The sequence below is a fragment of the Mus caroli genome, unplaced genomic scaffold, assembly GCF_978045245.1.
Source record: "Mus caroli unplaced genomic scaffold, Mus_caroli_1 scaffold_4, whole genome shotgun sequence".
Classification (NCBI taxonomy): domain Eukaryota; kingdom Metazoa; phylum Chordata; class Mammalia; order Rodentia; family Muridae; genus Mus; species Mus caroli.
The window spans coordinates 76,134,283-76,157,460 of record NW_028227259.1 but is presented as its reverse complement, the minus strand read 5'-3'; the positions used below and the strand labels follow the sequence as shown (position 1 = coordinate 76,157,460).

At 45.6% G+C, this 23,178-nt stretch overlaps 1 protein-coding gene across 1 annotated transcript in view; it reads left to right on the top strand.

Moving 5' to 3' along the window:
- The window catches only part of Lrrc66 (leucine rich repeat containing 66), a 34,511-nt gene extending 21,799 nt beyond the window's left edge, over positions 1-12,712 (top strand). The window contains 3 exon segments of the mRNA XM_021163931.2: positions 6,768-6,957; positions 8,841-10,603; positions 10,605-12,712. Coding sequence (XP_021019590.2) covers positions 6,768-6,957; positions 8,841-10,603; positions 10,605-10,625 — 1,974 coding nt within the window. The 3' untranslated portion in view covers positions 10,626-12,712.
- The last annotated feature ends 10,466 nt before the right edge of the window (positions 12,713-23,178 follow it).

Here is a 23,178-nt window from a genome sequence, read left to right as displayed (position 1 = left end):
ACTTCACCGAAGCTGTTTATCAGGCTTAGGAGTTCTCTGGTGGAATTTTTAGGGTCACTTATATATACTATCATATCATCTGCAAAAAGTGATATTTTGACTTCATCTTTTCCAATTTGTATCCCTTTGATCTCCTTTTGTTGTCGAATTGCTCTGGCTAGGACTTCAAGTACAATGTTGAATAGGTATGGAGAAAGTGGACAGCCTTGTCTAGTCCCTGATTTTAGAGGGATTGCTTCAAGCTTCTCACCATTTACTTTGATGTTGGCTACTGGTTTGCTGTAGATTGCTTTTATCATGTTTAGGTATGGGCCTTGAATTCCTGATCTTTCCAAGACTTTTATCATGAATGGGTGTTGGATCTTGTCAAATGCTTTTTCCGCATCTAAGGAGATGACCATGTGGTTTTTGTCTTTGAGTTTGTTTATATACTGGATTACATTGATGGATTTCCGTATATTGAACCATCCCTGCATCCCTGGGATGAAACCTACTTGGTCAGGATGGATGATTGTTTTGATGTGTTCTTGGATTCGGTTAGCAAGAACTTTATTGAGTATTTTTGCATCAATATTCATAAGGGATATTGGTCTGAAGTTTTCTATCTTTGTTGGGTCTTTTTGTGGTTTAGGTATCAGAGTAATTGTGGCTTCATAGAATGAGTTGGGTAGAGTACCTTCTGTTTCTATTTTGTGGAATAGTTTGTGAAGAACTGGGATTAGATCTTCTTTGAAGGTCTGATAGAACTCTGCACTAAACCCATCTGGTCCTGGGCTTTTTTTAGTTGGGAGACTATTAATGACTGCTTCTATTTCTTTGGGGGATATAGGGCTGTTTAGATCATTAACCTGATCTTGATTCAACTTTGGTACCTGGTATCTGTCTAGGAACTTCTCCATTTCATCCAGGTTCTCCAGTTTTGTTGAGTATAGCCTTTGGTAGAAGGATCTGATGGTGTTTTGGATGTCTTCAGGATCTGTTGTTATGTCTCCTTTTTCATTTCTGATTTTGTTAATTAGGATGCTTTCCCTGTGCCCTCTAGTGAGTCTGGCTAAGGGTTTATCTATCTTGTTGATTTTCTCAAAGAACCAGCTCCTTGATTGGTTGATTCTTTGAATAGTTTTTCTTGTTTCCACTTGGTTGATTTCACCCCTGAGTTTGATTATTTCCTGCCGTCTACTCCTCTTGGGTGAATTTGCTTCCTTTTGTTCTAGTGCTTTTAGGTGTGTTGTCAAGCTGCTAATGTGTGCTCTTTCTAGTTTCCTTTTGGAGTCACTCAGAGCTATGAGTTTTCCTCTTAGAAATGCTTTCATTGCGTCCCATAAGTTTAGGTATGTTGTGGCTTCATTTTCATTGAACTCTAAAAAGTCCTTAATTTCTTTCTTTATTCCTTCCTTGACCAAGGTATCATTGAGAAGAGTGTTGTTCAGTTTCCACGTGAAGGTTGGCTTTCTATTATTTATTTTGTTATTGAAGATCAGCCTTAGTCCATGGTGATCTGATAGGATGCATGGGACAATTTCAATATTTTTATATCTGTTGAGGCCTGCTTTGTGACCAATTATGTGGTCAGTTTTGGAGAAGGTACCATGAGGTGCTGAGAAGAAGGTATATCCTTTTGTTTTAGGATAGAATGTTCTGTAGATATCTGCCAGATCCATTTGATTCATAATTTCTCTTAGTTTCACTGTGTCCCTGTTTAGTTTCTGTTTCCGTGATCTGTCCATTGGTGAAAGTGGTGTGTTGAAGTCTCCCACTATTATTGTATGAGGTGCAATGTGTGCTTTGAGCTTTACTAAAGTTTCTTTAATGAATGTGGCTGCCTTTGTATTTGGAGCATAGATATTCAGGATTGATAGTTCCTCTTGGAGGATTTTACCTTTGATGAGTATGAAGTGTCCCTCCCTGTCTTTTTTAATGACTTTGGGTTGGAAGTCAATCTTATCAGATATTAGAATGGCTACTCCAGCTTGTTTCTTCATGCCATTTGCTTGGAAAATTGTTTTCCAGCCTTTCATTCTGAGGTAGTGTCTATCCTTTTCTCTGAGATGAGTTTCCTGTAAGCAGCAAAATGTTGGGTCTTGTTTGTGTAGCCAGTTTGTTAGTCTATGTCTTTTTATCGGGGAGTTGAGTCCATTGATATTAAGAGATATTAAGGAAAAGTAATTGTTGTTTCCTGTTATTTTTGTTGTTAAAGTTGGCATTTTGTTCTTGTGGCTGTCTTCTTTTAGGTTTGTTGAGGGATTACCTTCTTGTTGTTTCTAGGGCGTGGTTCCTGTCCTTGTATTGGTTTTTTTCTGTTATTATCCTTTGAAGGGCTGGATTCGTGGAGAGATAATGTGTGAATTTGGTTTTGTCGTGGAATACTTTGGTTTCTCCATCTATGTTAATTGAGAGTTTGGCTGGGTATAGTAGCCTGGGCTGGAATTTGTGTTCTTTTAGTGTCTGTATAACATCCGTCCAGGATCTTCTGGCTTTCATAGTCTCTGGTGAAAAATCTGGTGTAATTCTGATAGGCTTGCCTTTATATGTTACTTGGCCTTTTTCTCTTACTGCTTTTAGTATTCTATCTTTATTTAGAGCATTTGTTGCTCTGATTATTATGTGTCGGGAGGTATTTCTTTTCTGGTCCAGTCTATTTGGAGTTCTGTAGGCTTCTTGTATGTTCATGGGCATCTCTTTCTTTAGATTTGGGAAGTTTTCTTCTATAATTTTGTTGAAGATGTTTGCTGGTCCTTTGAGTTGAAAATCTTCATTCTCATCCACTCCTATTATCCGTAGGTTTGGTCTTCTCATTGTGTCCTGTATTTCTTGGATGTTTTGAGTTAGGATCTTTTTGCATTTTACATTTTCCTTGATTGTTGTGCCGATGTTCTCTATGGAATCTTCTGCACCTGAGATTCTCTCTTCCATCTCTTGTATTCTGTTGCTGATGCTCGTATCTATGGTTCCAGATTTCTTTCCTAGGGTTTCTATCTCCAGTGTTGCCTCATTTTGGGTTTTCTTTATTGTGTCTACTTCCCTTTTTAGGTCTAGTATGGTTTTGTTCATTTCCATCATCTGTTTGGATGTGTTTTCCTGTTTTTCTGTAAGGACTTCTACCTGTTTGATTATGTTATCGTGTTTTTCTTTAAGGATTTGTAACTCTTTAGCAGTGTTCTCCTGCAATTCTTTAAGGGATTTTTGTGCTTCCTCTTTATTGTCTTCTGCCTGTTTAGCAGTGTTCTCCTGCATTTCTTTAAGTGTGTTATTAAAGTCCTTCTTGAAGTCCTCTATCATCATCAGGAGATATGCTTTTAAATCTGTGTCTAGCTTTTCCGGTGTGTTGGGGTGCCCTGGACTGGGCGAAGTGGGGGTGCTGGGTTCTGATGATGGTGAGTGGTCTTGGTTTCTGTTAGTAAGATTATTACGTTTACCTTTCGCCATCTGGTAATCTCTGGGGTTAGTTGTTATCGTTGTCACTGTTTAAAGATTGGAGCAGAAGCTGTGTTCCACTCACCAGCAGTCTCTAAATCCTGCGGCGGGGGTCGTGGGTAGCTGACGGTACCCCGGTGCTGGTCCAGCCGGAAGAGGCCTGTGGTCCTACTCAGGCCGTTTTTCTGCTTCCCTAACTAATGCAGTCTCTGGTCCCGCGTGCAATTGGATTGGAGCAGAAGCTGTGTTCCACTCTCCAGAAGTCTTAAGATCCTGTGGTGGGTGTTGTGGGTAGCTGGTGAGTGTCAGCCGACCCTGCGCCCCAGCTGCCCCTGTGCTTTTCTGACCGGAAGAGGGTTGTGGCCCTATGTAGGCTGGATTTCTCTCTCCCCAACCAGAGCAGTCTCAGGTCCCACGTGATTGGACTGGAGCAGAAGCTGTGTTCCACTCACCAGCAGTCCCAAAATCCTGCGGCGGGGTCGTGGGTAGCTGGCGGGTGTCAGGCAACCCTGCGCTCCCGCTACCCCGGCGCTGATCCGGCCGGATGAGGCCTGTGGCCCTACTCAGGCCGGTTTCTGCTTCCCTAACTAATGCAGTCTCTGGTCCCACGTGCAATTGGATTGGAGCAGAAGCTGTGTTCCACTCTCCAGAAGTCTTAAGATCCTGTGGTGGGTGTTGTGGGTAGCTGGTGAATGTCAGCCGACCCTGCGCCCCAGCTGCCCCTGTGCTTTTCTGACTGGAAGAGGGTTGTGGCCCTATGTAGGCCGGATTTCTCTCTCCCCAACCAGAGCAGTCTCAGGTCCCACGTGATTGGACTGGAGCAGAAGCTGTGTTCCACTCACCAGCAGTCCCAAAATCCTGCGGCGGGGGTCGTGGGTAGCTGGCGGGTGTCAGGCAACCCTGCGCTCCCGCTACCCCGGAGCTGATCCAGCCGGATGAGGCCTGTGGTCCTACTCAGGCCGGTTTCTGCTTCCCTAACTAATGCAGTCTCAGGTCCCGCGCAATTGGATTGGAGCAGAAGCTGTGCTCCGCTCACCAGAAGTCTTAGGATCCTGTGGCGGGTGTTGTGGGTAGCTGGCGAGTGTCAGCAGACCCTGCGCCCCAGCTGCCCCGGTGCTTTTCTGACCGGAAGAGGGTTGTGGCCCTATGTAGGCCGGATTTCTCTCTCCCCAACCAGAGCAGTCTCAGGTCCCGCGTGATTGGACTGGAACAGAAGCTGTGTTCCACTCACCAGCAGTCCCAAAATCCTGCGGCGGGGGTCGTGGGTAGCTGGCGGGTGTCAGGCAACCCTGTGCTCCCGCTACCCCGGTGCTGATCCGGCCGGATGAGGCCTGTGGCCCTACTCAGGCCGGTTTCTGCTTCCCTAACTAATGCAGTCTCAGGTCCCGCGCAATTGGATTGGAGCAGAAGCTGTGTTCCACTCACCAGCAGTCCCAAAATCCTGCGGCGGGGGTCGTGGGTAGCTGGCGGGTGTCAGGCAACCCTGCGCTCCCGCTACCCCGGCGCTGATCCAGCCGGATGAGGCCTGTGGTCCTACTCCTCTTTCTGAATTATTTTGTTCATTTCCTTTCCTCCAGACTGGCTTTCAGTGCCCTGATTTGTAATTTTAAGAGAGAGAGAGAGAGAGAGAGAGAGAGAGAGAGAGAGAGAGAGAGAGAGAGAGAGAAATACTAAGATGCAAATATACACTAAGAAGAAAATGTGTGCTCACAGAACATGATGACTCTGTGATGCTGAGACCAGGCACCCACAAGAGGAGCTTCTGACCCTGGGCAATGCCAGGCCCACGCAAAGTGCATTTCCTCCTCGTCCTGACCCCCTGCCTCCCATTTTCAGGAGCCTTCCAGGAGCGCCAAGACCGCATAGCTGCTCAGCACAGGAAAATCACCCTCATTGCGTTCCTGAGAAACTCAACTCTATTTCTAGTGACTTGGGCTTTCCTCATCTCAAGGATTGGTATAACCTGAGACACCTATTTAAAAACTGGCCTTGGTCAAGGGCCGAGGGAAGAGGATTGGCATGAGCTCAAAGCCAGCCTGGATCGGATAGTGAATTGTTGGATCGTTCTTGGTGCACGGGAGAGAAATTTGTTGACCTTGGCACAATACAGCCCGTCTAGTTGTCACACCTGTCCTCTTTTGTTAAAGCAAGGCTGGCATTTTTCTGTTTTCTGGTCTTCTGTTCATCTGTCACCACTTGAGAGTCTCCAAATGTCTCCTTCAGACGAATGTGGTCACTCAGAGAAGGTTGTTTTGACGTAAAGACACACAGCTACGAGGTCAGAAAACATTGAAACTTTGTCCTCTAATCCTGCGGCATCTCCTCTCGTTGTTGTTTTTTGAGACAGAGTCTTACGTAGCTCAGGATGGTCTCAGACTACGTAACCTCTGTCTTCTGATCCTCCTGTCTGTACCTCCTCGGTGCTGGGATTACATGTATGTACTACCACCTAAGGCTTATAACTTTCATTCTTTACTGAGTGCCTGTGCTAATCCAGACCCCTATACTGACTACATTCTGTGTGGAATACACTGTGTGGCTTAGCTTCTTCCTCTGTGGGATAGGGGAACTGTGGAAGCTGTTGGGAGACTCTGAGGTGATACATATAAAGCCTTCAGCAGAATGCTTGGCATACAACACACCAGTATAGCACTAGCCACTGTCATACCTAACATGACTTTCTCTGCTATGTCATGCACTGCAGTGTCCAGCTTCAACCCACCCTGCCCTGCCACTTGAGCCACTGACTCACTTCTGTCCCCTGGTTCTGCACACATCTGTAACTCTGCAGGAGAAACGAGTCATCTTGCAGATACTGAACAGCCAGACACAAATGCAAAAAGAGCCATGTGCTCCTACCTGAGATAGTAAATGAACCACAGTTCTCCTGGGTTCCACGGCCTCTTCAATAATAGTCCTCTGCTATTTCCAAGATGATGGTGTTTTGAGAAATTCTTGGCCTGGATGCTACTCTGAACAGTAATAGCATGTGAGTTTGAGTTTTAACATAGGTAATAACTCATAAGACACAAAGATGATGAAATGTCCAGATGTCTGGAGAACTTTTACAAGCATCTAACGCATGCAGCAATGCTGGGAGGTGGGCTCCCAGAAAGCAAACGAGTGTCAAGACCGCAGAGGCTGTGGACAGAGCAGGGTTTTCAGCCCAGTCTCCACTGACTTCTCTACTAGGTCTGAATTCATATTGCTTTTGCCTTTATACACATAGCCGCATCTCTGTATAACTCCACGCGCACGCGCGCGCGCGTGTGTGTGTGTGTGTGTGTGTGTGTGTGTGTGTGTGTGTGTATGTCTTGTGTCCAGACTGACCTAATTTGTTTCTTTTCAAGCAGGTGGTAGACCTCAGAAGCAATGCACTGACCACTCTGGTACCGATTGTGACCATCGCTCTAGAATTGCCCCACCTGGAACTTGGCTTGGCTGATAACCAGTGGCAGTGTAGTGAGAGCAATGCCAACTTCCAAAACATCACCTCTGCATCCTGGAGGGAAATATGGAAAGCCATCTGCAACATGTCTGTGGGTAAGTGAGAGGCATCTCTTTTTCTTCATTTCTGAAATGGTTTCATTTTGACCTGAAGAGTGAATACAAGAAGGCAGTCTCCTTAGACAGTCTCTAGAAAAGGCAAGGATGCTGGTACCTACCTGCCTTGGTCATCTTTCTATTCCTCTGAAGAGACACCATGACCACAGCAACTCTTATAATGGAAAACATTTGACTGGGGTTGCCTCTGTGCTATAGTCTGCTCGTAGGAAAGGGATGAGGACCAGATCAAATGTAATTTTACCTTTGAAATCTCCGTGTGTGTCTTCTGTACACAGAGGTCACACTGTAGAGGTTAGCAAGCATTTTGGAATAATGTTTCAGACTTTACAGGCATTTCTTTAAAGCCAGGCGTGGTGGACTAAACCACAGTTCCGAGGTTTAGTCTATTATCATTAAGGTGGGAACCTTGTTAGTGTGCAGACAGACATGGTGCTGGGGAAGTTGCTGAGAGATCTATACCTGGACCGGCAGGCAGCAGGAACAGAATGCGACACTATTGAGACCTCAATAGATGCGACTTGAGCATCTGAGACCTCAAATCCTGCCCCCAGTGACATACTTCCTTCCACAAGGACATACCTCCTAATAGTGCCACTCCCTATGAGTCTATGGGAACCATTTTCTTTCAAACCACCACACCACCCTCAGCCAGCACAGAACTGGGTCACAGGACAATCACTTCACTGTTTCCCTTAGCTTCTGATGGTTTTCTTCACATGGTCAAAGACACATACAAATGAATCAGTTCTCTAGCTAGAAAAGAAATTTTGCCTAGAAGCTTCCAAAATATCACAAGTTCATCCCAATTTTTTTTAAAGATTTATTTATTGATTATATGTAAGTACACTGTAGCTGTCTTCAGACACTCCAGAAGAGGGAGTCAGATCTCATTACGGATGGTTGTGAGCCACCATGTGGTTGCTGGGATTTGAACTCCGGACCTTCGGAAGAGCAGTCGGGTGCTCTTACCCACTGAGCCATCTCACCAGCCCTCATCCCAATTCTTAATGATTGATTAAAGAAATGCCTTTAAAGTCTGAAACATTATTCCAAATGCTTGCTAACCTCTATAGTGTGACCTCTGTGTACAGAACACACGCACGGAGATTTCAAAAGTAAAGTTACATTTGATCTGGTCCTCATCCCTTCCCCATGAGCAGATTATACCTTGGAGGTGGGACGAACTGGGAAGGGTTTATCCCACTACTACACTATCTCTTCTGAAAACGATTTATGGGGAAAAAAACTAAGCCTTATCTCTGACCAATTTGCATCTATCATTAAAGCAGACTCTAGGCCATAGCTCCCAAGTTAGAAGACATTCATGAAGAGCAGAGGGGCTGATCAGCCAGGACTGGCATTCTGAGTACAGAAGACACAGTTGAATCTTTTACTGTTTACCAGAACTAGAGAACAGTTACAATACTGATACTACTACAAGCCTATAACAACTAAGGCACTAGACTAAGGCAAGGGCAATAAAGTTAATAGAATGTTCTAGCAAATGCAAAGTAGTTGAGGGCATGGAGGGAGAAGAAGCCATGTGTTAGCCCTCTCATCCTCCTTCTACCTCTATGGGCATCAGTGAGTCAGGAAGCCAGAAACAACCTCCTGGGCCTGTGAGTAGCCAGGTTATGTCTCACAGTCTTACAAAAATGTATGCAGAGCCCTATGCACACTGTGACCTTTGAACAGGAATGAATGAGTGAATGAACACATGAATGAATAAAATTGCTTTTCATCTGATATATGCTTGAAAAGATAGCTAGATAAAGGTTGAGGAGGGTTCACAGACATTCTGAAAGCCTGGGAGTTATTCCAACATCTCGTCAGTGTGTTTTTCTATTTCCCTCTCACAGAGAACAAAAGGCCAAATGCGGAGACTCCCCAGATCAGAATTTCCAGGGATACACACCCTCTTCTATCTCCTCCAAGTGACTTGAAAAGCCTCATCCAGAGCAAGGCAGAGAGGCCCCAGGCAGGGATGGACATGCACCTTTCCGCTCTGGAGAAGGAGGCAAAGGATGGCTATGGTGATCTCAAAGGGATGTGGCCACAGTCTCCGATAGAACTCAGAGACTCCCAGGATGGACAGGTCACTGACAGAAAGGATGACAAGCCCCCAGCCCTTGAGCTGGCCATCTGCCTGTCAGTGTTCATCACGTTTGTGGTGGCTTTCTGCCTGGGGGCTTTTGCAAGGCCCTACATCGACAGGTTACGGCAACAGAGATGCTCGAATAAAAGGCCTGGCTCTGATAATGCCTACTCGAACGAGGGCTTCCATGGCGACATTGAAGGTGCTCAATGCATGAAGCACCAAGGGACAGATCTATACCAAACTACCCACCACCTACATCTTTCTGAGAACCAGAACCCTTCCTGGGTGACAGAACCAATCCCACACAGTGCTGTCCAATCAGAGCAGATGCTGGGAAGCAATGGAACAGACCCTGGTCATCAGCAGAGCCCAGAGCAACTCAAGGACAGCAGTGAGTCAAGAAGCGGAGATGGCATCGCGCTTCCAAGTGGCCATGGAGCCCATCCTGCGCTCCATGGCCTTCCAACCGCCGATGCTCACAAGCTGATTTCACCAGTGCAGCATCACCCTGATGTTCTTGAAGAAGCACATTATGACACAGTGGCCCAGGAATATTCTCTCATTGACAATGTGATGGATAGGTCTTCCATCACTGGCCCTCTGGGAACTTTCCCCAGCTCTGTCGAGAGTAGGCAGGATGAACTGCACCCATCACAGCCAAGAGATGTTGTGGCTTCCTTCTCCAAAACTCTAGCACATGCAAACACTCAGGAGGCTGAGGAGAGTATGGAAAAAGGGTGCCCTGAACCTTTGGGAGCCATGGACTCACATATGGGACCTTCTGAGGAAAGGCAAGTGAGCAATTCCATTAGGGAGCTGGCCACACAGCCGCCAAGCTTCCAGGAGGTTGATGCTGAGGAGAGACTTTCCCATGTCTACAGCAAGGTCCTACACAATGACCCACCCTCCGTTAGGCCAAGATGGGGCAGTGGCCATTATGTCATCCCTGCTACTGAGGAGCCTGTGGAGAGAGATGCTCCTTTTGACCCTCATTATGACTTGGTGACCAACTACGAGTCTGATTCCGATGAGGGTTCTTTGTTTACCCTTAGTTCTGAAGGTTCTGAAGACACAAGGAGCTTGGCTGAGGAACGGGCATCTGTGGAGAAAGATGGGACCAGCCAGCCCCTCCCGAGCAGGAACTTGGGGGAATACAAGGACAGTGTGACAGCAGCAGAAAGTGTTGAGGACCTCACGTCGCAAAGGATTGCAGAGAAATGTGAAGCACAGGAAGCTCACCTTAGAAACACTCTCATTTCTGGTCCAGACTCTTGTGTGTGTGAGATGAATCAGGAAAATGACTCTAGTTCCCTTGACCCTGAGAATAGAGCAACATGGCCCCAACTCCCAGGACATAAGCTATCACATCATGAGACTCTGGGCACATATGGTGACATAGGACCCCAGCCTGAGACAGTAGACTGGCACTACTCCCTTAGAGACCTGGAATCCCCAAATGTAGATAGCTCACCATCACCACCATATTCTGATGAAGATCTCCCAGGTCCTGAGGAGTGTGCCCGCAAAGAGAAGTAAGCACTGGTAAATGGTAACCTTCCAAGGCTGGGGACAGAGCTCTGTTGGTAGAGCATTTGCTCGCCATGCACAAACCCCTGGGTTCAAACCACAGCACTGTATAAATTGGGCACATTGGCACATTCTGTCAGCCCAGCCCTTGTGGAGGCAAGGGTAGGAAACAGGCATGAGACTGAAACAGCTTTTGTGGGGTAGATGATGGAATGCTCTGACAAATGTGGGCTCTATTGCTCCAAGCATCAGCTCGTGAGAGATGTCAGTTCTACCATGACAAGACCCAGTCTCCCACTCAGATTCCAGGATCACATCCTCAACCGCAGTTGCTTGAATCTGCGCTGTCATCCTGGAACCTAAAAGTCATAATTTCTCTTCACAAATATGAGCTCCAAAATTCACTTTTTTTAGTCAACACTGTCACAGTGTCAACCTAGTAAACCTGTTCACAGATTGTAGTCTTGACTTCTCTTTTATTTCCTACATCTGCAGAGCCTCTCGTCCAGTGGTTCTCAACCTTCCTACTGCCATGACCCTTTAATACAGTTCCTCATGTTATGGTGTGCTGCGGACTGGCTTCAGTCGGCCCCTCTCAATCTGCAGGAGAAATCAGGGTTCGGGTTACAGGTGGGCAGGAGTTGGTGAGAAAAGGGTGACAAACAGACAGGGACACAAGGGGGTGTGGTATCTGAATGTAATTTGTCAAAGCAAGCACCAGACTTTTAATACAGAAGAAAATAGGGAAGTTAGGTGACACCTCAGTCAAGGTAGAATGAGGTTACTGGATGCTTAATGACTCTTACACAAAACAGAGGAATGCAAACATAAAGGCTAGCAGGAACTAGGCAATAAAGCAACTGAGACAAAGTCAGCTCTATCTAAGGTCAGCCATATTCTTAGAAGCCAGGTGTGAGGTCTTTACACTCCCAGGGCAAGGGCTTTCACACCCAAGCCATAGTTCTAATTAGGGAGTTCCGCTCTAGCTAACCTTCTCATGAATAATGCAAATATTCTAGCTCCTCCTCAAACCACAGCCCAATCTACTTCCTAAATCACTGTACATTCCTGTATATGGGAATGACTCAGCCTTTATTCTAAGTGGTTGTGTGAGGGGACTTTCTAGTAATAAGTAGTCTGCCATACATAACTATAATAAGAATTCTAAACTTACTTTGCTAAGCTTGCCCTGAGATTTCTAACTCTATGTAGTAGATATTGATGCCTGATTTCTTTCACTATCTCTCTTACAATACTAGAGGCAATTCTGAATGTCACTGAATACGCAACATTCTTACTGAATTCCAAGCCCAGGGTTGACGCAAGGACTACCTAGGGCATTGGTGAAGGCCGGGAAGCAAAGTTCAATTTTGCTTAGGTATTTGTCAAGTCATTGCTTGGAGACTCCTATAATAAAACAATACTGAAAGAAAGCAGACAAATCCATACTCTGACTAACACAAGAACAAAATTGGAGCATATGTGCTATGGGATGCCACGGTTCCAGGAGGCTAAGTTCCCATGAACTTTTCACCTCAGGACTGAGTCCAGGTTTCTAGGCCTGTCACACAAGTCACTACTAGAGTGGATGTAGCAGTGGTGACCCCCAACTGTAAACTTAGATTTTGAAAAATTTAATTAGGGTTCTTAAATACTTCAACCTCCCTTCTGGCCCACTAACCAGAGGTAGTGGAGAAAGAAGACTAATAGGAAAAGGGGATTGTGGACCTGTTTAGAAGTAGTTCTTTGGGACAATTCCAATCTTTGTTGTCAGGATATCAGCAATCCAGTCCAATATCAAGTGCACACGAGAATCAGCAGCAGCAGCAGCAGCTCGATCTGGCAGAAATTGCAAAGCTCTGTAGAAGCAGCAGGAGTCAGCAGAAGCAGCAAGAATCAGCTGGAATACCACGAGAAGCTCTTCGGCATGTAGCAATGCAAGAACATCCTCTCACTGTCTGCGGAGTTATATTTATGTTCTTTCTAAACATCACCCACCTTCTCAAGTGTCTACTCCAGCAAAACATCAAATGTTCTCTCACAAGACAGATTCCGGAAAGACATAACGTGACAAAACTGAGTTTCCAATGAAACAAGAAATTTCCACTTCACCCAACCATAAAATTAGTTATTGCTTCATAACTATAATTTTGCCACCATTATAAGTCATAATGTAAATATCTGATATGCTGGATTTTTTTTTTTGATATTGAACCCCTGTGAAAGGGCATTCAACACCCGTGAAGGGGTCGCGACCCACAGGTTGAGAACCACTGTTTTGTGTTTTGGCAGGCACAAGTGTGCTGTATAGAGTTCTCGGCTGTCTGTGTGAGGACACAGTTGGCATGCAGTCTGGATCCAAGCTAGACAATTTGCATCAAATTAGGGTTTGCATGGAAGATGAAAAGTCATGGAGTTTGGAGGAGGGGCCCGGAGAGCCTCCCAGTCCACCTGCTAGTCCTCCAGGATCTAACTCCTCAGCAACTCTTGCAAAGGCTCAGGCCTTGACTCTCCTGTCTTTTCCCTCAGCTCCCACTCCTTTGTGAGAGTTCTCAGGTCTCTGGGCTTTAGCCATCACACCCTCTCTGCTAGCATTTCCTACTTCTGTAACTCTAGCTCTGAAGTCTGTTCAAGGTTTTCTACTCATATCCAGGTGCCTAGCCAATTACACACACTGAATTGTCTCACCCCCAGTCACGATCAACTCTGGTCCTTCATGTCCTCGTTGTTCCATTCAGACAACCGCTTCATCCAGATATCTAAGGATTATCCTATTGACATTTCTCTCCATCATTCCCAGATCTAACTTATTTGTCATTAGGTACAAACAGTTCAGATGCTAAATATCTCTCGGGTCTGTCCCATCTTCCCTGTCCATTCTGCCATAATTTAAGCCGGCACTTTGTCACTCCCACCAGATCTGTCACAACAGCACACAAACTGCCTCCTACAAATTCTGTATTGGCTGCGAGTCTCCAAAGAAATAGAATCTACAGGATACCTCGAGACATGTAAGGAAAGGTTTACTGTGGGGAAAAATGACACACATGATGACAGAGGCACAGAAGTCCCTTGAGCTGTTCTTCCCAAGCTGATGCCCGTGGGAGCCACCACCACTTCAGTCCCGTCCAGACAATGTAAGTTAAGCATGGGTGGATCTGATACTGTGAATCCCAGTCTGAATCCAAAGCCTTAAGAACCAGGATCACAGCTGGGCGGTGGTGGCGCACGCCTTTAATCCCAGCACTTGGGAGGCAGAGGCAGGCGGATTTCTGAGTTCGAGGCCAGTCTGGTCTTCAGAGTGAGTTCCAGGACAGCCAGCACTATACAGAGAAACAAACAACAACAACAACAACAACAAAAAAAAAACAAAAAGAACCAGGATCACTGGTGTCCAAGTAAAGTGGTGAAATGGCGGTCCCTAGGTATGATTGAGACCTTCTAGTCTCAAGTGGGCTTGACTCAGTGGTCAAGGTCACAGTCACTAAAACCTCTACCAAATCAGTGATATTCCAGGTTCTTTGTGTTGCAAACCCAAAGAGTGAATTTCACAGATAATGAAGATAACTTTACGAAGCTTCAATATATAGAGAGAGCAAGTCTAGCAAGTAGAAGGGGGCCTCAGGAGAAAGTTGTCTCTGAGGGGCTTTGTCCAAGAGTTAATGAGACATTTGACTAAATAAGTAAACAAGTCTTTGAAATGGCTGGGCCGAGGAATAAGGAGAGATGGGCTGGTCAGCCCAGCCGGCCCAACCACAGGTCCCACAGAGTGCCCATGTGCCTCTCCATCCTTGTGACTGGACTGAGATTCTGGCACAAGTCTTCAAGGACCAGTGAAGTGCCTCTTCATGCATCTTCCAGACAGCTGTGTTCATGAGGTTGCTATGAGATAGAAGAAGATTAAATAAATATGTACATAAATAATCTAGGACATGAGCCAAACCAGTGCCACCTGGCCAAACATTTCTGGCATTTCCAGCCAGATCAGAATAGCCATGGACTCAAGGGTGCTGCGAGAGCAGGTCGATTTTGGAGGTCCCACCCTAACCATCTGTCAAGTTTCTTTTTCCTCATCATAAGGGTGAAAAGATGGAAGTTCCAGCCCAAGAAGTGAAGGCTACTCCCTCCTTCCTCTACCTTGTTCTTCTTCTTAGGCCCTTGGTGGACTGGATGACGCTGTCTACCACACGAGGGTGGTGGTGTTCTTCACTAGGTCTACTGAGTCAATTGCTAATGTTTTCCAGAGACAGCCACTAGGCACACACACTAGTGAAGCTTTGCCTGCTACCTGGCCACCCCTTTGCCCTCAAGACAAGAAATCGACCATGATTCTCTCCATCCTGCATCCCTCATGGTGCAGACAGCATGGCTGCTGAGATGCAGATATGACCACATGGATTTCCCTCCTGCCTGTTTCTATAAAACTCCACCTAACTCTGTTTCCAGACCTCTGTCCATGTCACATCAGCCCCAAGTCTTCCTTCTGAACCCTCCAAAGGAGCCTCCTTTAGCTGACTAGCATCTACACAGGGCTCAGCTTTCTTGTTACCTCCTTGGGGAACTGTTAGACCCTAGAAATAGTTGGATTCCCTTATTACAACTCTCATTACACATCGTTATTTTTCACAAAGAAGACACGTATCATGTGTACAATTAAATGATTGTACCATGACCACCAGCTCAATGTCTGTCTGCCCTTTTTATACCAGGAGCTTCATGAGAACAATAACAACAACAAAACCCCGCATATCTGTCTCACCGAGACTTCACAATTAATAGCTTCTTAATATATGCATTTATTGAGTAAATAATGAAAAAGCATTCTCTGTAGTACAGACCAGGGAATTCCATGATCGAGGGCCCCGCTTCTCATACAGCTTGCTTATTCTTTATTACATCCTGCCTGCTTATGACAACCTGAACCAAGTCAGCCAGTCATACAAATTCTCACTCTTACAAACACCAGCCTCTGTAATGACATGGACTGAGCTGTGCTGCAGTCTACTTTTTGCATTGTATGTCTGGTGTTTTCAACGCCCAGCATCTATCTGTCTACTCATTCAAGACTCCATTAAAGGCACATCTCTTCCATAACTCTTTTTGTCCTTATCCCACCCAGGTAAAAATGACCACTTCATCCCCACCCCCCACCCCCCACCCCCATTCGGGTCACCATAGTACCATTTGTCTTGTGGAAACGACAAGACTTCATATGGCTTGGTTGGAACCCACTAGACTCTTCCATTAGCCAGTCTCCAACTCTTGATGGATAGTGAATGTCCACTGGAGTTTCAAACTTTTGGTGTCCCAGAACCAAAACGTAGACAGAGACACATGGGATGTAGCAAAAGCAGGGGGAGTTTATGGAGAAGCCATGTGCGTCCAGGAGCAGAAAGGGGCCAGAGCTCAGAGGAAGTTTAGAGGCTCGGTGACAAACACTGTACAAACTTCTGTGAACTTTCATATCGCAGGCTTTGGGGTCATCTACACAGCATGGGCCTTTTCTGTTCATGCTCTATTTGTTACATGTGGGCCTTGGTGGCAAAGAGCCTCCAGTCTCTGTGCCAACCATTCCTTTAATATGCTAATGTTGACCTCACTCACCATGGTACTCACACCAGTTGGGTAGAATTCAGCTTCAGTGTGGAATCAAAGAGGATCCATTCGCGAAGCTCATAGAAAATTGTACGTGGGGCTTTGCCTCTATTGATTTGTTCTCTTGTTTTCTTTCCAACTTCCAATAAAAGCTCTCGTGGTGTAGCAGAGATGGCGCGGGCACTACAGCTCAGCTGCCGGATTCCTCAGCAAGCCCCTAGGCTTCTGTGAGAGCACATTTAACCGCCTCTCAGTGTGCCTGCTGTCAGTGTGGCTGTGACTGGAAGCCAAAATTCCAGATTTTGACACTCTCAAGTCTTGGCCTGAGTTCTGTGGAGCCCTCTCCCTCGGCTTCTTCTGTATTTTCCCCTCTCTGAGTTTATGTCTCCAGTTCTGTTATCCCCCAGACATTAAACATCTTTATTTGATTCAGGTTGCTCTTTTGCATTTCTATAGGAGAATTTTATTATAACAAATTATAAGATATATATCAAATATAATTTTGTTATAACAAAATTATAACAAATTTTCCTCAGTCTTACAGTCCCATACTAGCATGTCTTAACCCCAGAAAAGCTTTAGAGTAAAATCCCTGGTATTACTTACCCTCCTCTGTTTCCAAAACCATTAAGTAAATGCGTCTTGGCACAGGCTGATACCCCACACATGAACCACAGCAGTCTCACTCTGTTTGAAGATCAGCAGGTGTCACAAATCACTTGTCCTTTACTGTCACCTCCCAGCCTTGGGTATCTGATTGGCAGCATTTCCTCTGCATCCTCAAGGAAGGTAACAGGTGTGAGGTCTGGGACTCCATGTCCATGGTTGTTTTGAGTGACCATATAGGGGCAGGGCAAAGTCACTGGAATAACCAGGACGACCAGAAATGGCTACAGGAAATACAAAACAGTAAATAAATTCAAACCAGCAAGACACTCACACATTTCTGGTCTATTTAAAATACAAGTCCCACTCTTCCCTGGGGTAAAGGCTATCCTTGAAGCACTTTCGGATCAAAGGAGACAAAGTGGGTGGGGTAGAAATTTCCACGTATTGTGAATAAAAGGGTTTGATGAAGGTCAGCGGTGCCTACAGGAGACTCTGCTGCCAAATAGAGACAAGTGTCGGGCTTACGTGCCCTGGTCTCAGAAGCCTACCTGCTAGCAGGAAAGGGAAAAAGAGCCCATCAGTTCATTTTCTGGGAATCTCATATTTCATATTCCAGGAGATCAGAAAAAGACCTATTTCTAGCTAAATTCCATTTTTGCACCACCCTTGTCCAGATCTTCTTTCCGGATACCCACTCTAATGTTTCTCTACCAGCTCAAATTTCTAGGCAAAGTGGGCAGCAACAGAATAGCTATGTCCCAAGGCTTTGCAGACTGTCACAACAGCCTAGCAAATGGCAACTGTTCTTTGGTCACCACAGCCAAGGACATCCCAAGCACAGACAAGAAACTGGCTCAGCCTTTGATTATTTCATCCACTTCTGTGTGTGTGTGTGCATATGCATGTGAGTGTGCACTTGCATGCGTGTGTGTATGTGTATGTGTGTGTGTGTGTATGTATTCATAGGACTAAATGTGAATAGCATTCTTGTTTATTTCAGTAAATACAACCCGGGTGTAAGTCCTGTTATTTAAAAAGAAAATTCTCATTATTTTCCTTTGGCTATCACTACTGACTAGCTTTTTACAGCTCAACATAATTTTAATTCACCATTATTTTTGTTTTATTTTTAGCTGTGCAAATGTTCACAAATGGACCCATAGGCTACCCATCCTCGCACCCCACCCCCTGCCACCTTAAGCTATTTTCTGTGTCTTTCTCTATTATTCCTGAAGTATTATTGCTTTTCGGTAATAAATATTTCAGTGCAGCCCAAAATGTTCCTCAAGAATGGAAATTGCTCTCTCTCTCTCTAGGGAGCTCTGCTTTCTTTTAGTGGAGAATAATGACTTGGGTTTTTCTGCTGTGAAATTTGCATCACTGAAAAGGCTCACATTCTGTGAAGCACACACTACAAGCCAAGGGCAGACCAATCAGAGGTGACTACTGACAGGGGCGTGGCCTCAGGAGCAGAGTGCTGAGCAGAAGTCACTGGTCCCTTAGAAAGCATGGGAGACTACCCCGGCATGCAAGGATGCACCCATCAGCTGCTGTGGGGGAGGGGGCTCGGTCAGTAAAATGCTCTCTGCACACATGTGCAGGCCTGCAGTCCCAGTGCTGGGCAGGAAGGACAGAAGGATCCCTGGGGCTTGCTGGTCAGCCAGAATAGATGAAATGGTGAGTTCCAGGTTCAAAGAGAAACCATCTCAAAAAGGATGGAAAACAATCGAGGGAGATGCTAGATGTCAACCTCTGGGCAAACGCGTGCACATGCACACACACACACACACACACACACACACACACACACACACTCGCTACATTCACATAAGCCATGGAATGGAATATTAAGGCAGTTGGAGCAGAGCTGTGGGATGCCTGGACAACATACTGGGCAGGAAGGACAGAAGGGCTAGCATCCTGAAGGACTCCGTGTCTAGCATTTTGTCTAAGCTCCACCACACAGTTACCTGGCAACAGCCAGGTAAGCCTGACCCACTATAAAAAGGGTCTGCTTGCCACTTCCTTGCTCTCTTGTTTTCTCTTGATCTTTCTCTGTTTCCCTTCCCCTTCTCCTCATTCCCTTTCCCCCTCTCTCTCTCCATGTGTTCATGGCCAGCCTCCTCTTCTCTTCTCTTCTCTTCTCTTCTCTTCTCTTCTCTTCTCTTCTCTTCTCTTCTCTTCTCTTCTCTTCTCTTCTCTTCTCTTCTCCCCTCCCCTCCCCTCCCCTCCCCTCCCCTCCCCTCCCCTCCCCTCCCCTCCCCTCCCCTCCCCTCCCCTCTCCTCCCCTCCCCTCCCCCCCCCCACCTTTCTCCCTCTCTGCTTCTACTACACTCTCAACTCCCCTCCCCATGCCCTGAGTATGTCTGGTCTCTTGAGAGTAAGGGATGGGCCTGCCAAGGCACCCCCTTCCCCCACACCTCACCATACCTCCATAGAACATATCCCCACTCTCTTTATCCTTTTATAAACACAACACTCAGTATAGGAACTCCCTAGGCACCAGAAGTGGCCTGGCATGGATACATGCCTCTCTCTGTGTGTCTTGTGTGTCTCTGTGGGCTTCCCTGGGGCTGAACTAATTAACAGTATTGAAACACGCTTATGAGCTATCAGCCTTCCACCTCTCTGCATGTAAAGCATATCTGCTCCTCCTGATCCTGAACCTGAACTGGGCTGCTTTGACCAAGGGACAAGAGATGCAGTGACACTGCAGGGCCTCTGAAAATATTAGGAGATGCTTTGAAACCTTGGCTGAGTGTCTTGGAATGTTCTGGATGAAACCAGCCACTGTGTAGGGGATCATGAGACCCTAAGACAACCAGGCTATAAGGAGGTGCAAATTAGTCCCCTGCTGGGGGTGGGAGACATGAAGAGAGCATGCCTCGCCAGCTGGCAATTGATCCCAACAGCCTAACTTGGGTACTGTTGAAGATTGCCTCTAATGCTTTGATTCAATCAGGAATCTGCATACCCTGATGCTAACGGGGTCCTTGTCTCTAGTTGGTTTTGGATCGATCAATAAAGATGCCAACAGCTAATGACTGGGTATGGGCGATAATGCAAAGAGGAACAAGGGAGATTCCACATGATTCAGGCCAGAAGGATGGGACACAGTAGTGGCAGGAGATAAAGCCAACTAGGCGTGTGAGATTTTGGGTAAGTGGCAGCTTCCTTAATTGGGTCCCAGGATAGAAGAGGAAGGTTTAAGAGTGCCCAGCCTTTGAGGTAACCAAGACATTTAAAAATAAGCTAATATGTGTGTATTTTATTCATGGATTCAAAGATAGCTCCTGAGCAGGTGAGCTTGCCAGGAGCCAAAGCGGTGTAGCCAAAACTCACCACAACAGGGTACCCAACATGTAATTATGACAATGGTTTCTGCCATGTCCATAATTAAATAATATTATAAGGTTTATATTAAGAATAAAGTAGCTCATTGTCAATGTAAAACACAGTTCTCACCTCAAAGGGAATAGGAGGTAGTTTATTCTGAGCCAAATGTAAGTGACTATGTCCCATGATCCCAGATTCATGTCTTTCCAGACAGCATGTAGAAGTGTTGCACAAACTTTTAGAGTCACAGAACAAAAGAAAGTCATAGATCGAGGTATATGCCAAGCACTCCAGACTACGATACATCTGTCATCTTATAACAAAGAAGAGAAATCCCTGCATAGGTTTCAGATGTTGGCTGATAACCTGCTTAGCTTTGCGGTTGGTGGTCTGCTAAGTTAATGCATTCTTTTATCTAATAGTTAGAAAGAGGTTAGATATAGAGGGAGGTGGGGAATGGCTACTAAAGATAGCCCACAAGATTCTGGATATGCAAGTGTTGGTCTTCCCACAGTTGTGAAGTTCTCTTGAGTCGATCAGATTTGAGGAGTCTTCAAAGGAAGCATGGCTTTCTTTTTATATTTTTCCTTCCTGGAACTTCTAAACAGAAGAAGTTTGCATCATTGGCCTCCAAACTCTGAGAAATAACAGCAGGTCACTGAAGCTGCTCGGTTTGTTTACGCACAGTTAACCAGAAAATAGGTCAATATTGTTCTGATTGATCTTGTCAGCTTGACTAGACTGAGCGTTCTCGTGGAGCTTAGTGAGGCACATCTCAAATCTGTGATGTGTCTGTGAAGACATCTCCAGGGATGAGTCAGTCACCAATCCTCAGGGCTCTAATCTCGTGCCTGGGCCTTTTCCATGATGGATTAAGTTGTCTTGGCATTATTGAGAGAAAGAGAAAGATGAGAGTGGAATCTTGGTGGAGTCAGCAGGCCATCCTTGAGTTCAGATCTTGTCCTGATCATTTCTGGATTCTTTCTCTGTACTTCCCGTTATGATGTGGGATGTTCTACTCTTACCACCACGATGGATTGGACTTTCTGAGACCATGAGCTTTCAAAACAAATCCTCCATTCTTCTTGGTCAACAGGGGAACAGGTAGAGATGGTCTCCTTAGCATGCCTGAGTGAATATTAATAGTAGTTTAGTGTCAGGTTTGTTTTGTGATATACCTAATACAAATTGCAGTTCCCATCCTAGACCCTGATTTTAAATCCCTCTCTTATACAATTCGCTGAGGCAAGGTAAATGAAGGCTCTTGAAAAGTGCTGTGCCTCCCATCAAACCTTCTGTAAGGTTGCTGAGCTGATTAGAACTTCACAGTAGAGAGGTTACAATGTTGCACTTCCAGAGCTACTTGACCCTGGAGCATCTTTAGACCTTTGAATAGTCTGTGAGTTCCCTCTTCTCTACATGGAATCCCATCTGTGTGAGCATTCGGTAAAGCCTTTGGAACACATAAACAGACCCCTAGTTTCCAATCAACCAACAGACTAAAAATGTTGTCAGATGAATCTGATGCCGATAGCGGGTAGCTTCCTATTGATAGAGAGTTGTGCTGTCTAGTAAATGACAACTTGACACAACTTAGAGTCATGTGAGAGGAAGAAACCACAATTGAGAAAATCCCTCCATAATATCTGGCTGTAGGCAACCTATAAGGTGTTTTTCTTAATTGGTGATTGGTGGGGAAGGGTCCAGCTCATTGTTGGAGGGTGGGGGGAAGATTCTATCCCTGGGCTGGTGATCCTGGGATCTATAAAAAAATAAAAGCCATGGGGAACATGACAGTAAGCAGCAGCCCTCCATGGCCTCTACATCAGGTCCTGCCTCCTGGTTCCTGCCCTGCTTGAGTTCCTTCCCTGACTTCTTTAGATGATTGGTGGGCTGTGTTGTGGAAGAGTAATAGAAATAACCTCAGCTCATTGGCCATAAGCTTTTTTTATTGACATGTGATGCTTATGAGAGATTCTCTCTACTCCTCCTCTCTGGGATGGGGTTATTTACACTGTGACATTATATTCTGAAAGTATTTTATAGAGACCCTAGGCTAAAAATCTGCCTTAAGACTCAGAAGAAACTGAATCTGGATTTTTTTTTTCAGAAATATCAGAACTATTAAGGTTTTGAAGATGGCAGTAAATGCATTCTGCATTATGAAATGACTAAGAGTCTTTGGTGATTGGAGGTCAGGTGGATACAGAATGTGTCCAGATATCAGTACTCTTTGAAAATTCTATGGGAACAGAAGACCAGAAGTAGGTCACTAGAGGTGCACCTTTGAAAGTCCATCAGGTCCCTAGCCCCATTGCTCTCTTATTTGTGATGCAATGAAGATGCTTCTGTTGCCATAGCATTCTGCCTAGATGCCAGTAACCACAGGCTGGACTTCTGAAACCAGGAACCAAAGTAACTCAGACTCTTAACTGGTTTCCATCTGGGTTTTTCGGTCACAACAATGCAAAATTAACTTAATTCAGGCACAGAGGCATCAGTAAAGCCTACCCCCTTCCCTAGTATATTCAATGCTAGATCAAGAAAGAATGGAAAGCATTGACGCTGGGGGAGGGTGTCGGTTCCTGTGTCTTACAGAACTGTATAGTGAGTTCAAGGTCATCCTGGAACTACTAAGGTGACACTTAGACCACTGCAATCTGTGTCCTGCAGCATCTATACATCTGGAATATACAGGATGTCCTGGCTGGTTTTTTATCAACTTGCCACAAACCTCGATGTTTTGGGGAAGAGAAAATGCTTAATTGAGAAAATGATTCCATAAGATTGGCTTGCAGGTAAGTCTGTAGGGACATTTTCTTGAGTAATGCTTGAGGTTTGAGAAGCCAGCCCACAGTAGGCAGGTGGGGGCTGCCCCTAGGTCCTTGTATAGGAAAGCAGGCTGAGCAAGCCATGAGGAGAAAGCAGGGCTCCTCTGTGGTCTCTGTTTCAATTCTTGCTTCCAGGTTCCTGCATTGACTTCCTAGTTTCTGCTCTGATGCCCACCCAATCCCTAGTGATGGGCAGTGTGA